The sequence below is a fragment of the Sminthopsis crassicaudata genome, chromosome 2, assembly GCF_048593235.1.
Source record: "Sminthopsis crassicaudata isolate SCR6 chromosome 2, ASM4859323v1, whole genome shotgun sequence".
NCBI classification, from domain to species: Eukaryota; Metazoa; Chordata; class Mammalia; order Dasyuromorphia; family Dasyuridae; genus Sminthopsis; species Sminthopsis crassicaudata.
Genome location: NC_133618.1, coordinates 614,922,094 through 614,939,661, shown reverse-complemented (window position 1 = coordinate 614,939,661; position 17,568 = coordinate 614,922,094). Strand labels below are relative to the sequence as shown.

Here is a 17,568-nt window from a genome sequence, read left to right as displayed (position 1 = left end):
GAAATTGGTTGGATGCTCATCAATTGGGGAATGCCTGAATAAGTTAGAGTATATGAAATGTTATTTCTCAGTTCCCCTGAATGTTCTGCATCAGTTTCCCTGGTGGCAACTCCCCTTCCTGGTCATTAGGACTGAGTTAATTTGGGCTGAAAGTTCTGCCTATTCTCTCATTCCAAAGAGTCATAAAACTCCAGGTGGTTTATCTCAAACACTTGCTTACTTTCTGGCTCAGACATCCTGTCTCTAGTTTCTTCACTTATTAGAATTTGTGATCCTTCTTCCTTAACCTGTCAAAACTGAATTTATTGTACTTTCCTGGAGTTCACACTCATCAGTGCTCTACCCTCCCTTGCCTTTGTTTCCCTGATCACTGGAGCCCTATAATAGTCTCTGGAATCCCTCTCTCATTGTTGGATGCTTTGAGAAAAGAGTCCCATCCACCCAGCTAAGGGTCAGACATGGATCCTGTCTGGTTGCCAGTCCAAACTCTCAACTAATAAAATATTAAAAACCTCTACTCATTATCTTGCCTCAGTTTCTCTAGTATTACAGAATGTAAAGGAAGATTATTGTTCTGTAAAAAATAATGATCAGGCTGATTTTAGAAAAGCTTAGAAAGACTTGCATAAATTGATGCTAAGTGAAATGAGCAGAACTAAGAGAACATTGTATACAATAACAAGATTATGTGATGATTAACTGTGAGGGACTTGTGATGGAAAGTGTCATCCATAGCCAGAGAAAGAACTGTGAAAAATGTGGATCAAAAACAGCATTTTTACCTTTGTTGTTGTTTGTTTGTTATTTTCCTTTCTCATGTTTTTTTTTTCCCTTTTGGTCTGATTTTTTGTGTGCATATAATGAATATAGAAATATGTTTAGAAGAATTGAACATGTTTAATCTATATCAGATTGCTTGCTGTCTTGGGAAGGGGAAGGAGGGAGGAGAGGAATAACAGCTTGGAACATAAGGTTTTACAAAAGTGAATGTTGAAAATTATCTCTGCATATATTTTGAAAAAATAAAATACTATTAAAATAAAAACACTTAAATGCATACCCTCAAAAAAGATCAAAAGTTAAAAGCATGTTTTTCTATATCTATATACAAATACTATGAGATTGCCAGCTTTCTTTCTATACAATATATTTTTATTAGTCCAGTCTAACATAGCATTCTTTTTGGGAAACACATCACAATTTTGACCCTTGTAAAACCAAAAGCCACTAAAATCCCAAGGATTTTTTTCCCTCTTGAATCATGATTGTACTTATGATAATGCCTTATCTCCTCCACTTTACACTGTATTCTGTTTTTTCCTAATTTCAAGTCCAGGATTTTCTCCTTGCACCATCTGGCTATCCATGGAATTTATCCAGGTATATAAATGAAGATTAGAGGCAGCATACCTCCTAATGGAATTCAAATCTTAGACCTAACAAAATTCCTACTATCATTCAGGAAGACTTGATGATTATTTCTTCTTATGGAGTGTATTAGAGAGTTTGTGCTTGGTTGACTCCACATACAGATCTCATTAAGGATACTTATTAGACACATAGTAACAACAAAAAACAATTCAGAATGATACACTGCTTAGGACTATATACTCATTGAGTTATGGTTTAGAACTAGAAACATGGATCTATGTTTTACAAAGTATTCTGATAAATTCAAACTTTTCCAGAGGAAATTTTCTTTCCTACCTACCTTCCTTCTTTCCTAGCTACCTACCTTCCTTCCTTCCTTTCTGCTTTCCTTTCTTTTTTCCTCCCTTCCTCCTCTTCTTCCTCTCTCTCTCCTTCTTCCCTCCTCTCCTCCTTCCTATCCTCTCCTTCCTTCCTTCCTTCCTTCCTTCCTTCCTTCCTTCCTTCCTTCCTTCCTTCCTTCCTTCCTTCCTTCCAGGCAAGGAGTGATTTGGTAAAGAATAGCTGTTGGGGCAATTTTTGTCATGTTAGAAGAATTATTCCGGATAGGAGTGAGATTCCTTGTGTTACTTCTGGCACTCCCTCCCCTCCCTCCTCTCTCCCTCTTTTCCCTCTCTCTCCCTCCTTCCCTCTTTCCCTCTTTCCCCTCTCTCCCTCCCTCTCTCCTCCTCTCTCTCTCTCTCTTTCTTTCTTTCTTTCTTTCTTTCTTTCTTATTCTCTTTTCTTTCTTTCTTTCTTTCTTTCTTTCTTTCTTTCTTCCTTTCTTCCTTCCTTCCTTCCTTCCTTCCTTCCTTCCTTCCTTCTTCCTTCCTTCCTTCCTTCCTTCCTTCCTTCCTTCCTTCCTTCCTTCCTTCCTTCCTTCCTTCCTTCCTTCCTTCCTTCCTTCCTTTCTTTCTTTCTTTCTTTCTTTTCTTTCTTTCTTTCTTTTCTTTTCTTTCCTTTCTTTCTTTTCTTTCTTTCTTTTCTTTCTTTCTTTCTTTCTTTCTTTCTTTCTTTCTTTCTTTCTTTCTTTCTTTCTTTCTTTCTTTCTTTCTTTTCTTTCTTTCTTCTTTCTTTCTTTCTTTCTTCTTTCTTTCTTTCTTTCTTTCTTTCTTCCTTCCTTCCTTCCTTCCTTCCTTCTTTCCTTCCTTCCTTCCTTCCTTCTTTCCTTCCTTCCTTTCCTTCCTTGGAATTCTAGACCCATGTTTTTGGAAATCTCTTAGTTCACAACCCTCTTTTTACAGTTGAATAACTGTTTCCCAAGTTAAACTGAGTCCCTATTTACTATACAAGGAATAAATGGCAGAGTTAGTATTTGATACAAACTAATTCATTAAACGTTTCTTAGTTTCAATGTCCTCATTTGTAAATCTGGGATTAGAATAAAAGCTATCTTACACAGTTTTAAGTATCCATAAAGATAAAGTATGTGAAATAGTTTGCAAACTATAAAATATCATATGGATGTGAACCATTATCATCTTAAAATATTTTACTTTTAAAACCAAACATTCACACCTCTTAAAAAGATCAATAGGCTCGGCAAGAAGGTATCTATAATATGAATAGCCTAGAGATAAATTCATTCTATGTTCCATTTAAATATAATAATAGGTATCTATTCACTTAGGTTTATGTTCCAGTTTTTTAAAATGCCTATCCTTCCCTAAAGGATCAATCTTTAAGCTATTATACTCTGTCTCACCAGACATCTTTCTTGTGGTTAGGTTTATATTAGTTGTTACTTAAGTCTCCCAGAAGGAAAGCTCTCAGAGAACAAGTTTGAAAAAGCAAAACCATTCAAGATAACATGGCATGTAATTTGTTGAAGGGCCACCTGCCAAAATGTACATGCAAACACACATAAACTGGAATTCAGGGCAGCAAAAAGATTGTGGTCACTTAATTTCCCACATAAGGAATGGTACATTTCTTCAGAGAACTTCCTAGGACAGCACAGAAAATTTTAGAACACATAAAATGAACTCTGGTTAAGATAAACAAGGTGTTTCATGTATGAGCCTCTGGTCCAAAGGGTAATTTTTGTGCCCTGACAAAAAGGCTTCAAGATTAAATAAGGAGTCAGAAGACATTGGCTATGGGAAATTAGACTTCTAGGCATGCCATTAATTAGGAAGAATAGGTTGGTCCTAATTTTGTTTTAAAAAGAAGGAAACTTTTTTTGATTAATACTTAACAGTGGAGGTCAGCTTTTATTTTATTTCTGACCTTTCTTTAACACAACTTCATTTACACAAGTAGTTAGAAATTTCTATTAGAGTATTGCCTTCCTTTCATGTAGCTTAAAATGCTCTTTCAACATTATCTTATTTATTTTTCATAACAGAAAGGGAAGGAAGCAGGTATGTTCCCTAATTTGGCTTTAGAGCAAACTAATTGAACAGATTTCTATTGAGAATAATTTGGAAAAAAAAGAATAATTTCACATGAGCTTGGTTAACAAATGCATAAGATTCCCATTCTCTTAGATCAGAGTTCAATCATATAATTTAAAATTATAAAAAATTATTTATTTAAAATTATTATTATAAATATTATTTAAAATTATTAAAATTAAAAGAATTTTAAAGAAAGCATCAAAAGTTTTATCACATTTTAATATAAATATTTCATTTTATTCTTATAAAAGTTCTCAAGAATTAATTTATATTATTATCTCCAATTTTCAAATAAAAAAGACTAAAACTGACAGACATTAAGTGTCTTTTGCTCTGAGTTACACAGCAATTAAGTATCTGAGACTGGATTTGAACTCAGGTTTTCCTGACTTTGGGTCATGCACTTATATTTTGAAAATATTTTCATGACTATATTTCAATAGAATTGATTTTCTTTATATTTTGTTTTATTCATTTAAAATAAATATTCTGAGAAGTGTTGTATAGATTTCACCAGATTATGAAAAGGATCCATGACACAAAAATAATTAAGAATCTTTGATCTATTGATATGTCCTCATTTTGCAGCATTCAGAGGTAAAGTGATTTGTTCAAATAGCAAATAGGAGAGTTAGGATTTGAACCTAGATATCCCTGACTAAGTTTAGTAGTCTTTATATCATTCCCACCATATTGTCCTCTTACTTGAAGCTTAGAATTGAGAAAGTGACTTAATCCAACTCATTTGTATAGTACAATTTAAATGGTCCTACAAAAGGGCCATATGTTTTTTTCAACCTCTTGCCCAATGTTAAGCACACAGTAATTCTTAAATAAATATCATGAAGCCAGTCATTTGCAGGAGGAAATGTCATGTTCTTTAAGCTTTTCCAAAATAAATCACATCAGAACTTTTAATCTTCTCTCAAATGCTTAGTAATGAAAATTTGTTAGGGAGTTAGGCTTTTCTCTGACTTTTTTTAGGGGAAGGCAATTAAGGGTTAAGTTAATTGACAGCTAAAAAGTGTCAGAGGCTGAATTTGAACTCAGGTTTTCCTGATTTTAAACCAAGTAGTCTATCTACTGCATTACCTAGCTATCCAAGATTGCTTGTCTCTAAATGGAGTTTGTTTTCAATTACACTATGATTCTTCTGCACACTGCTCAAATATGTGCTGAATCTAAATCCAATTTTTCTTGTGCAACAAGATAACTATATAAATATGTATACATATATTGTATTTACCATATACCTTAACATATTTAACATGTATTGGACTACCTGCCATCTAGGGGAAGGGGTGGAGGGAAGGAGAGGAAAAGTTAGAACAGAAGTTTTTGCAAGGGTCAATGTTGAAAAATTATCCATGCATATGTTCTGTCAATAAAAAGCTATTAAAAAAACCAAATATGTGCTGAAGATTATGAGAGATACAAAGAAGGCTTAGACATCTACATAAGGAGAATATGAACTAGTTGGGGAGGGCTATTACACACCATGAGAAAATTTAAGTAACAGCAGAGCAATGCGTGGTTAATTGCCACACAAATGATGGAGAAAAGTAGTATCAACACCCTCTTCCTTTTTATTAAATGTCAAAAAAAATTTTCCTGAATGGATTGTGGATTCACACACTTCTGAAAAAACTCTTCTTCCACTTAGGGGTCTGTGAACTACAGGTTGGTTATAACTAATATAGGCAATAACCATCATGATGGGTTGCGCCTCTTTTCATGAAAAAAAAAATTAACTCAAATTCCGATTTCTTGGCCCACATTTTCAATTTATCATGACCATATTTAGGTTTCCTGCCCTTTTCCCCATTAGATTATCTTGTAAGCTCCCTGAGGGTAGGGATTTTAGTTTGCCTCTTTTTGTACCCCAGTGCTTAGCATAGTACTTGTCACATAATCCATATACATAAGACATATAAAAATGTTTATCGATTGATTGATTGATTTTTCTCCTAGGTGTCAGTGAAGCATTCCGTGGTGATTGTCCAAGGACATGTGGTATCAGAAGGAGTACTACTCTTCGGCCAGCAGCATTTCTACATCTGTGAGAACTTCACCCTCTCTCCTCTAGGGGATGTCTATTGTACCAAACACTGCTTGTCCAAGTGAGTTCCTCTGTTCTTACAAGGCAGTGATCACACACAATCTTCCCAGTAGACTCTTACTAGAGTTTTATCCTGCAAGTGTTTGCAAAGATGGAACAGAGAGCCTCTAGCTTTTTATTTGCTTCTGTTCTTTTGTTGTTGAATCATTTTACTCATGTCCAACTCTTCATGATCCCATTTGGGTTTTCTTGAACAAAGATAATAGAATAGTTTGCTATTTCTTTGTGCAGTGCATTTTGCAGATGAGGAAATGGAGACAAACAGAGTCAAGTGATCTGCCCAGAGTTACACACTAGTTATTTAGTGTGTGAATTTTCTTTTGAACTCAGGAAAATGAATCCTGCTTGACATTCTATGAACTACCTGCCTCCGAACTGTTAAACTATTAAACATTTATACAGTTTCTACACAGGTGAAATTTAATTGGTTACTTATGGTGCCCATTCTGAAATATTAGCAGATTAAATGAGTTTAATTTCAGAGGTTTTATCATGAACATTTCCTGCAAGATAAGAAATGAGTTTATGGGAGAGTTTTGAAAATTCTCCTATATTTAGCTAAATAATAACTGAGAATGGAACATCTTTTTTTTTCATTTTTCTCCATTCCTGCAACTGAGCATTATACACTCCTGCTATGTTTAGAATATCTGATGCATGAAATAAGTAAAATTAAAGTGAAAATTAAACTGTCTATTCATTTGTCAAATCTTTTCCCCCATAAAAGATATTTGATGTTAGTCTGAGAAAGCATAGAATGCCTCTATCTTGGCATTTTAACAGTGAAAGATAAGAATCTCTACAGTAATTTCCCCCCCATACTGTTAGTTCTTCTACAATGTTATCCTTTCAACTCCTATTTCTATGTGTTTGCACTAATCTCTCCCATCCCTGAGATAGGGATATTTTGTTTTTTGTGGTTGTAATTTCTCCAGCCCCTTCCAAAGTGCCTTGATGGCAGATGATCTTAATATTTCTTGGTTAAATATTCATTTAACATTTAGTTTCCTTACCAACATCAACATCAACCTTAATACATTTTTATTAGTTAGGAAATACTGTGCTCCTTGGGAGAGGAAGATATATAGCACATGGTGCCAGATTTGAAGTATCTATCTTAAGACTTCAAGGAGTTCAGAAGCATGAGAGATTGTGTCTGACATAGGTACATCAGAAGGTTTTATAACAAAGGTGAGATTGGAATTGACCCTTGAAAAATGGAGCATTTTCTGATATCTAGACAGAATAGACATGTGGGGAATTGGGACAGTGGGGAACCAATCATATGTCTATGGTAATAATTCATGATTTATTTATTTAGTTTTCACAATGTCTTTTCATGACATGTGCCCTCATGTTAGCTAACATTGGAAAGAATCTTATGCTTCTAATTTATAGATATATTTATCAAATATGTAAGGTTTGGATGGTTTATAAGAAACCATACAAAAATTTTCACTAAAATCTAATTCTTGCCTCTTAGAAAACCCTGCCTTAAAAGTCCAGGTTATTTAAATATTCTCCAGTGTCTGAACCTTGACTACTGGAAAGCAGACTTTACTAGTTGACCACTGAGTATAAACATTTAATAGCCCATTTTTATAACTTATTAGGCTTAGAATGGAACAGGAATTGAAGGAAAATGGAAGGAAATGGGGCATGGGAAGGAATCAGTCTACCTACCCCCTCCTTTGATTCGGAATTGCTTGAAGATGTTTGGCATTCCCTTCTTTTCTAATCTCCATCTTTTATTTATATAGAATGTTCATTTAAAAAGGTCTTTTGCTATACCCAATTGATGAAAGTCCTATGTTTCTCCAAGGCAGTAGGGATCGTAATTAATACTTGGCGCACTCCTATCATCTTATTGCTCATGTTTTATTGATACTGATCAATATTGAAAATGGGTTTGTAGACTTGGCTTCCTCAAAATATGAGCACTTTCTACTCTAGCTGAAGAAATAGCATGTGCAGGTAAAGTCTGAAATAAACTAGTGTTTCTCTTTCTAGCACTGGTTTAAATCTAGTTAGTGCTAGATGATATCTTATTGATCAGATAAATTACATTTATGAATTGTATCTCATAATGATCAAATTGGCCATTTCTGGATTTAAATAAAAACTAAATTGTCAAATACAGATATTCATCTAATCTATAATAATAAAAGATAAAAATTATGAATGAAAATTCAATTTCTCATAGCACACATAGGAAAGAATGTAAAAATATATTCTCTTTTTTAAATGTAACTGGAGAATTTTTTTAGTTTCTTATTTAGGGTATCATTTTTACCCAACCAATCAAATAGGTGGTTGTAATTTAAGATGGTCAAAAAATCATCTGAGTTTCTCAAAGACAATCAATTTGAGATACTCTCTTATCAGAATAAAAATTCTAGATGCATAGTCCAATCAATTGTTTTCTGAATGTATAAAAGCAAACCTGCTAGAAATGAAATCTATAAGAACTGGACAACTTTTCTCCAGGAGCATAATCAACTATATCCAAATTTGTATTGGAAACAATGATTTTTGCCTTTTCCAACAAGAATAGGATTGCTAATAGGCCTCTTGGAAATTATAAGTATTCTTGCCCTGATTTTACATTGCTTTACTCTCATCAGTTCTCATATATTTTTATATAAATCATGAAACATAGGGAAGTTTGGATTGGTGTGTGATAGATTCAATTCTTTAATCTTGAATTCATCACATTAGCTGTATAATGGATTTGATGGTTTGTTTTGTTTTGTATTCTTTTGCAATCCAAACCATCTAATTTATTATTTTAAGAGCCTATGGACTCTTTTAGATCAAGTGTTTTTTATGGCAGAAATTGATTGTTTCAGGCCATTGTCTTCTAACATCAGTTAAAAAACAAAAACAAAACAAAACAAAACAAAAAAGCCACCTGTGCCCATGCTATAGCCATATGTGTCATTTATGCCAATTATGTGTTCCAGAGGTTTCAGAATTCAAATCATTATTGTTAGCAAACTTAATGAAGACAATAGGTAAAGCCATTTCAAAAGTTTATTTGTCGATACCATGACAACCAATCATGGCAAGGAATTGTGAACAAGAGCCAATTAAATCTGGCTTTAGTTTACATAAAGAAAGCCATGGACACATCTGCTCCTTTTAACTTACTGCCCTCAAGGGAAATGAACTCACATTTATTTCTCTGAAGCCTTAGAAGATGGCATTCACAAACATGCTTTTACTAACAACATTATGCAAGAAAAACTCCAATTCTGATTCTTTTTTGTGACAATCACTTTGAGCCAGCCATATAATTCTATATGTTTCAGAGTTGTTGTGTTTTTTTTTTTCCTTCTCTAGACAAACAGCTTCTCCATAGAATATTGGCATAGTTTCTGGGGAATATGCAAATTCTCTAGCAGTTCTTTATGGTTTTCCTCTTTTCTTCATCTCTAATGTAGAGGAAAGTGGATTGGATTTGAAATCAGGAGACCTGGGTTTGAATCTTGGTTCTTCCTTCTATTAATAATATAATATTGGATGAGGCATCTGCTAAATGGGAACCAATTATAATATCCACATTGTCTATCTCAATGGAGGGTTGCTATGAGAATCAAATTAAACAATGTTTTTTAGAAACCATTAATGCTATGTACACTCAGTGTTGTTATTACTAAAATAGTTAGATTTTCCTATATGATTATTAAAAGCATCCACTAGGCAATTAGGATATCAATCCTAGAAAATGTCCTACTTATGCTAAGGAAAATTACATAAAGAATATTCTTTCATTTCAAAACTCTTTGGGTTTTCTGAAGGTTTGCTCTTTCTTTAAATGCTGGATAAAATAATAATAATAACTCACATTTTTTATAACATCCTAGAATTACAAAGCACCCTGCCTCCATTATCTCATTTGATTCTTAGAATAAATGAGATAGTGAAAATGTTATTATACCCATTTTGCAGATGAAGAAACTAGATGTATAGAGATTCGGATATTAGTACAAAGTTTTCTAATATATGAAAACATCAGGACTTGAACCCAGGTCTTCTGACTCAAAATCCCATGTATTTGCCATTTTTCAGTTTTTCTTCCCTTAGATTTGAGAAAAAAATGAGCTGCTGCATTTAAGTCTTGTGAAAATAAACTTCCTTCCTGTGTTAAGTGATTTTAAGGCAAGCAAGTGATTTGCTGCTGACTTCAATCTGTCCATTTAGATTTCATTTTCTGTAAACTGCCTTCCTCTTGCTTTTTTCAGTTGAGATTATTTTCATGACCTTCTCTGTGCTTATTGACTTGTTATCCTTGAACCCCACTTTTTAAATAGTTACTATAACCCAGACACATCAAAAGAGGTATACTCCTGCTTTTGGACTATTTTGACCTAATCCACTGACCAGCCATCTACAAGATCAGGGCCTGTCATCGGCAGAATGAATCTGGGATCTTTCAGTGATTGTATGAAGAACAGCAAAAATTCTACTATTCCTGCCCCTTCTAATTCTCAGAATTATATGTGTGTGATGTATATAACTGTGGTAGGGATAAAACATGTCATTTTGTATATACCTAACAATAACTATATATGTCAATAGTATAAGCAATCATCCAATGGAGAACAACTGACTCCAACTAAATAACATGTTAGAGTAAAAGAAGAACCCAGAATTCTGAGTATAGAATAAAGAATAAGCAATGAGTTAATTGAAGGTTATATAAAAACTGAAGACTAACTTAGGCTGGTAGCTTAGAGGCTTTAGAGAACATGGCCTTGGCTTCTATTCTGCCCCAAGGAAGGGCTGGAAATAGGCTGGCCTATTCAAGTTTTGTTCCCCTGAGTGATTAAGGAAACTCAGAGTAATTCCAGCTAGAACTGGGGAAAATAGAATTGAAGTAAAAAGAGGAAGTTTGCTTGCTCACCAGAGAGGGGGAAAAACAACAGAAAGACTGACAGAGACAAAAACAAGAGAGATAAAAAGGGAATGAATTCCCAGGTCATGAATAGGATTTATCTGCTGAGCTGGGGCAAGTATCCAGAAATCAGAAATATTTAAATAGAACTTATCTCCTAAACCATTCAAGGTTAGATACTGTTTGTTTTATTAATTCTCTTTCATTGTTCAATTGCATTAATTTGTACTTTAAGAAAACCCTTACACTTTAAGGAGATCAAGTTGTACTTAAGATAAGGAAATTATAGCAAAGGCCAATAGTTTTGTCAAAGATTTTTATTATTTTTCCTTTGTTTTACAGACCAGCTTCTTAAAGGATTCAACCCAAATCTCCATTATTAGCACCAAATGCTAATACTGAATTACTCTCTCTATGTATTATATTAAATTTATAAAACAACCCATAAAGTAAATGTTCTTGTAGATAAACCAATTTATTTATTTTCCATTTGTGTTAATTTTGAATACCAATTTTTTTTTCTCTTGTTTTCTTCCAGTATCAGTGATCCATTTATTTTCAATATGTGCAGCAAAGACCGACCTTCAGATCATTACACTTGCAAACGACATTCCTATGGTGACATTAAGGAGATACATAAGATGCGCTTTTTGCTACAAGTATGTACCAACCAAAGATACCCCAAGTAGGAAAAGCAATGAGAGGAAAGAAGCTTTTAAATGTCAACTATTTTAAATATTCCCAGATTTCAAAGAACATTTTGATTACTTTGACCTAAGTAATAAATACAGAATGCTACATGGGAATTATTTGAAGAAACTGAAGTCATTTAACCTAAAACACAAGGGATATGACCATTGTTTTCAAATTTTTGAAAGCTATTCTATGAAAGGAATAGCTTTGCTCTGCTTGGCCCCAGAGGCAGAATTAAAAGTAAAGGGTAGAAGTTGCAAACAGGCAAATTTATACTTCAGTGTCAAGGAGAAATTCCCAATAGATGGAGCTTGCCAAAGTGAAATGGGGAGCTTTAAGATGTAAAGGGATCCCCCTCTCCAGTGATCTTCAGGCGAAAACTATGACATGATTTCTTGGATTTGATACAGAAAGGATTCTCCCTCAGATATAAATCAAACTAGATGTCTTGACATCCTTTAAACTTTGAAATTGTCTGATTCTTTATTTCTCTATGAATGTCTTTTAGAACTATCTTTTTTAGCTGCCCAGGCAATCTCAGTCTTAGATGTCCTGGTATATCATAATTGCAATTGAAGTGTCCACTATCTTTCTCCCTGTGAAAAGGCCTTTGTCTCAAAATTGCAGCCCTCAGGTCTCTGATCCAGCTACATGTCACCAAACAAAAGATGTTTTGAAAACAGTAGTTAGATGTTCTTCCCTAAAATCTTTCTTGGACATCTCACCACAATGTGGCTGTGACTCCAAGTTCTCAAAGGACAGAACAAAGTAATCATCCCTGACAGATCTTATAAAATTGTACAGGGTTTGAGAATGGGCCAACTCAAGTACTTTGTAGTGGGGATTTTTTTAGGTTAGATTTAGATTAGATGGCTTCTGAAGTTCCTTCCAACTTTGAGTTTCTATGTTGCTGTGACAGACTATGTGCCTTCCCAGAGAGAACTCTCTGAGCTCAGTTTGAAGGGGCTTGTGGTCAGACAGTTGGCCAAAGGATGATGAATATTTATGACAACAGCAACCCATTAAACTATTTTCTAAGCCTTAGAAGTATTACAGTATGCATTAATGGAGGGAGTCCATACACCAATGAAATCACAGCTCTTTTTGCAAGTCAAGTCAACCAGCTTTTATTAAGCCCCTACTATGTGCTCACTATGAATATTATGCTGAACACAATGTATACAAAGAAAAACAAAATAACAAGTTATGTTCTCATGGACTTCTGTGACAGTAAATTAAATCTGGGTTGATAGATAAAGAGGGTCTATAAGTAAAAAAAAAAAAAAAAATTAGTAAATAAATTAGAAAGTAAATTCAATTAAATTGAAAATTTCAACTTTGTTCTAGCCATTCAATTCAATTAATATTTAGTGACACACACTAGTCATACAAAGATAAAAATTCACATTAAAAATATTTATTAAGCACCTACTATGTTCCTAGTTTTGTTTTGAGTGCTAGGGATACAAAGACAAAAATGGAAACAACTCTGATCCTCAGAGAACTTACATTCTCTATTCATCATCTAGAGATCAATAAACTCAATAAAAACTATTTTTTTTAAAATAGGAGATTGCCTTGGAAATCTTCTTCAGAAATGGTTATTCCAAGTTTCTTGTCTTCCATAACAGTGACAGAAGCAAAGCTTTCAAGAGGTAATGATTGGATTAAAAGTTTGTGAAATTAGTTGGGGGAGTTGGGGGTGCAGGGTGGGATAGGGACAGTGGGAGGGAAGGTTAAAAAGAATAAATAGAATAACCAGAAAAGGAGAAAGATGAGAGAAGATCACAAGTATATAATGAGCATTTGGAACAAAAAATGATGGACACATCCTGCCCCAAAGTCTTGTCAGATGTCTCATATTGATATGGAGATAAACCTGAATTTCCTGCAGACTATCAGCCAAAAAAAGATTATCATTCGAGCAGTACACCCCACCCTTTTTGCCATAAAGGGGGGAAGGTTTGTCACACTAGAAAACTGTCCAACAGATGATATTGTAGAGGGCCAGAACTCTGGAGAAGTATACTTGAAACAAGGTATTAACTTAGTGGAACTGATGAGATAATGGTTCTCTAATTCACATATATCTAATATGATATAATAATATAATCACTCTAAATTGGCATATCAGTATGCTGTAATGATGTAATTGTAATAAGGTATTTAAACTGGGTACAAAGTCAGACTCAGAGACTGGTTGAGACTGGCAGACTGCTGGAGGAAATTGGATCATATAGAGACTGGGTCAGACTATGACAGACACAGACTATGAAGGAGACAATAAAGACTTTGGACTCTATTCTTATTCATCCTTGTGGCGACTGTCCATCTGAGACCAAGGCCCTTCCAGAGGACCTCCAGAAAGCTAGCCCAGACATTACATGATACAATTTTGACAACTATCTCCTTCTGAAGTATAGGAAGTTTTGATCTGTACAATAGTAATAAACTCATGGATTAAAGTAGTGAAAGAGAAATAAAGCATCATTCCTCCTCTCTTTCAACGATGGAAAAATATGGAATGTCCTCAACTTCAGTCTTAGAGATTTAGGTTGACTGTTTTTCATTGGTTTATCTTGGAAGTATCAAGAGAATCCATGACTGAAGGGAAAATATATGAATTAGATGGCTAGTTAACATCCCTTCTAGCACTAAGCCTTTCAGATCCTGTTTCTATACACTCAAATATCTAATATTTTCATTTTAACATTTTAGTTCACAACACTTAAATACAAGCTTCCTTTCAAATCTCTCTTGCCCAGTATAACATGTTTCAATTAAATCTTTAATTTGACAGAATTCCAAGTTGCATTGCTGTCTCCCACTTCTGTACTGACATTTTTTAAATGAAGAGAGCCTATTTTTATTTCTCACTTCTGATATTTAAAATACACTGCTTTGGGAAGACATGTTATCTCACATCATCTTCATTACCTTCAAAATTCATTTCAGATTATAAATAGTGCATATACACACTGATGAACATCTAAATCATTTGTTCTCCTTTAATTTATGTATCAGAAAGCAATATTTGCATAATAGATAGGATTGTAGGATCAGAGATTTAGAACTGGATGGAAATTTTAAGAAATTGGAGAACACATGTTCAGAGAGGGTGACTTTTTCAAGGTCACACTGAAAGTAAGTTGAGTCAGATTCTCTGAGTCTATATCTATCTCTCTTTCCATTGTGAAAGATTTAATATCAGAAACATCCAGATCAATATCTGCCCATAATAAGAACTAGCTGCATTTATTTTTGTTGTTCAATTGTTTTCAGTCATGTCTGGCTCTTCATAATCCCCTTAAGGGTTTTCTTGGCAAAGATATTGGAGAGGTCTGCCATTTCTTTCTCTATCTTGTTTTTTTACAGATAAGGATACTGAAGCAGACAGATTAAATGACTTGCTTAGGGTCATATAGTTAGGAAATGTTTGAGGCCAAATTTAAACCTAAGCCTAGTTCTCTATCTGATAAATCACCCAGCTGCACAACCACAGGCAAATCACTTAACTTCTAAGTGCCCCTAGACATCAAAGACTATAAACTAAGTTAAATTTCTGATTCACAATTACATCATGAAGGGATTTGTGATAAGGAGAGCTCCCTGTACTCATGAAATCTTGTCTGGATAGATGCACAGCAAGAACAACAATAGCAATGATAATAGTAAAATTATAACACAAATACATTTCAGTTTCCCTGATTTTATCTAGACATCTTGGGGAAAGTTCTATCTCAAGCACAAATGTCCAAGTACTTAACCCTCTCATATACATAATGTTTACTGAAGATAGAATTTGCTTTGAAAACTTTGCTTACCAAAATAGCTGAAATGTACCAAATGAAATTTTAATTTAAATCATGACTGATAATCTAGTACAAGTTTAGTCTAGCATAAGAACCATCTTGTCTAGAATGATTTGCTATTTGTATAGTTTAATTTTGTAAGTAGCTGTAACCTTGCATGAACACCATTGGAAAGAGAATGTTCTCCTTGAGGGTACTTATGGAATGAGGACTTATGATCCCTGCATCCCTCCTATCCCATATACTTCATTGCAGTTGAGCCCCATGCCTGAATATAGTGGAAAATGGAATGGCTTTTAGACAGAAGATGGCACTGATTTCCTGAATAATGGGGCTGTTTCTCCTCCCTTAGGAGAAGCATTAAGTGATGCTATATAAAAACTATTCACTTGATAGCCAAAAATTCTTGTGTTGAAATCCCAACTCTGTTACTTAAGATTACCTGTTTTCTTAGAACAAGTGACTTTGTCTCTGTGGGTCTCAGGTTCCTCAGCTATTAAGTAAAAAAATTTGGGATAGATGATTTCCCAAATCCCTTCAAATGCTCAAATTATAATCCTATAACCTTAAGACAGTCAAGGAATTAGAATCATTGACTACTAACTGAATTCTGATTCTCTGGAAGGCTGACTACCTCCATAGAGCCTGGTACCCAATGGCTTGGGATAAGAAAGGCTTTTAGGGAAGGGGAGAGAGAGAGAAAATTGCTCCTTTTCATATGTTTATGTTGAATATTCCAGGGTATATTTACACCAAATGAGAAGAAGAAATTAGATATAAGGAAAGATTCTGTAGTCACCAGTTTAAAGTTATGAAAATAAAAAATAGTGGGAAGAAACACTATTGAGCTTTAATACCCATTGAAATGTTTCTTCTTCATTTGTAGCTTTTATTCTGTACAATCTGGCTTAAAGGGAAAAGGCATCACAGAAGAATCACTCAATATAAGGTAAAACATGGGGTTTCTTACAGATGGTCTTTTAGACACTTGTTCTACTCAATAGTTATCTTTATTAGATGGATGATGCACCAGTTTCATATGGAGTGGCAGATTTCTGTTTTTTTGCTACCTTGTCTACTCAATCTTGATACTCCCCCAAGTCTATTAGCAATATATTTGTTCCCTTCCTACCTGAAATCTTTGCTGAATGAGCTCATTTTTCTAGTAAAGGAGACATACTTCAGTGTCACCTCCAGCTCTCAGAATCCCTATTTCCTTCAAAATACAGCTCAAGCACAACCTATTACATGGGGCTTTTCTGACCCTTCCAGTGGCTAGTGCCTTCCCAAATTATCTTGTATTTTTCTTTAGACTTTGTATGTACACTGAGAGTCACAAAAAGAAAATTAGCTGCCCTGGTGAAGGGAATTCCCTCATCCAGGAATTCTTCACAGCAAAAGAATTCAGACAACCAGTCTTTATTCTTTGTATGATTATTGGCATATATCTATATGTATACATTTTGTTTTTCCACATAAGTATAATCTTTTTTAGGGCAGAGTATTTAATTTTTATTTTAATATCCCTAGTGCCTAACAGCATACATGGCACATAGTAGGAATTTAAGAAATATTTATTGCTTGCTTACTTGATTGATTGAAAGAGAAACACAATGTTATTTCTCAACATCTCTCTACCTCATCACTGAATGTACATGTAACAGCCTGCACCTATTTTCAGGTGTATTTCTTTTGTATTTTTTTTTACTCACAAATGATATGTATCTAATTAAACTCAATAACATCAACCTCTGTCTTTAACTCTCATTAGAAAAAACATATATATATGTATATATATTACAAAAATGGTGATATGTAATATATATGTAAGTATGAAGTAATTATTTGAAAACATTTTTCCATATTGTCATGTTATACAGGAAAAATGTGGCCAAAAGTTCTCCCTCTAGTTACAGATGGCCTTTTCCATCTCAAGATTTTTGGAATTGCCTTGAATCATTACATTGTTGATGTATGAAGTAGTTATAATTGGGCAAACTGGCATTGTGCTGGTAAAGGCACTGTGCATGGGGTATCTTATAAATATTGCCTATAAAAGGATGAATGGGCAGTTTAGTTCAAAATTGTTCTCAAAACATTGATCAAGTTCAAGGTGAATCTCAAACAGATTGAAAAGCTACTAATGTTTGAGGATATAAGGGTCATTACAATATCTAGGAAACTTCACGGATCTTCTTTTTACAGCTTTCTCTGAAGACAGGGCTGCTGCATTGCAATAAG

At 34.1% G+C, this 17,568-nt stretch overlaps 1 protein-coding gene across 1 annotated transcript in view; it reads left to right on the top strand.

The window, feature by feature from the left end:
* The window catches only part of WDFY4 (WDFY family member 4), a gene marked incomplete in the record, with an annotated part of 362,592 nt that overhangs the window by 234,754 nt on the left and 110,270 nt on the right, over positions 1-17,568 (top strand). The window contains 4 exon segments of the mRNA XM_074296119.1: positions 5,778-5,926; positions 11,361-11,481; positions 13,085-13,170; positions 16,214-16,276. Coding sequence (XP_074152220.1) covers positions 5,778-5,926; positions 11,361-11,481; positions 13,085-13,170; positions 16,214-16,276 — 419 coding nt within the window.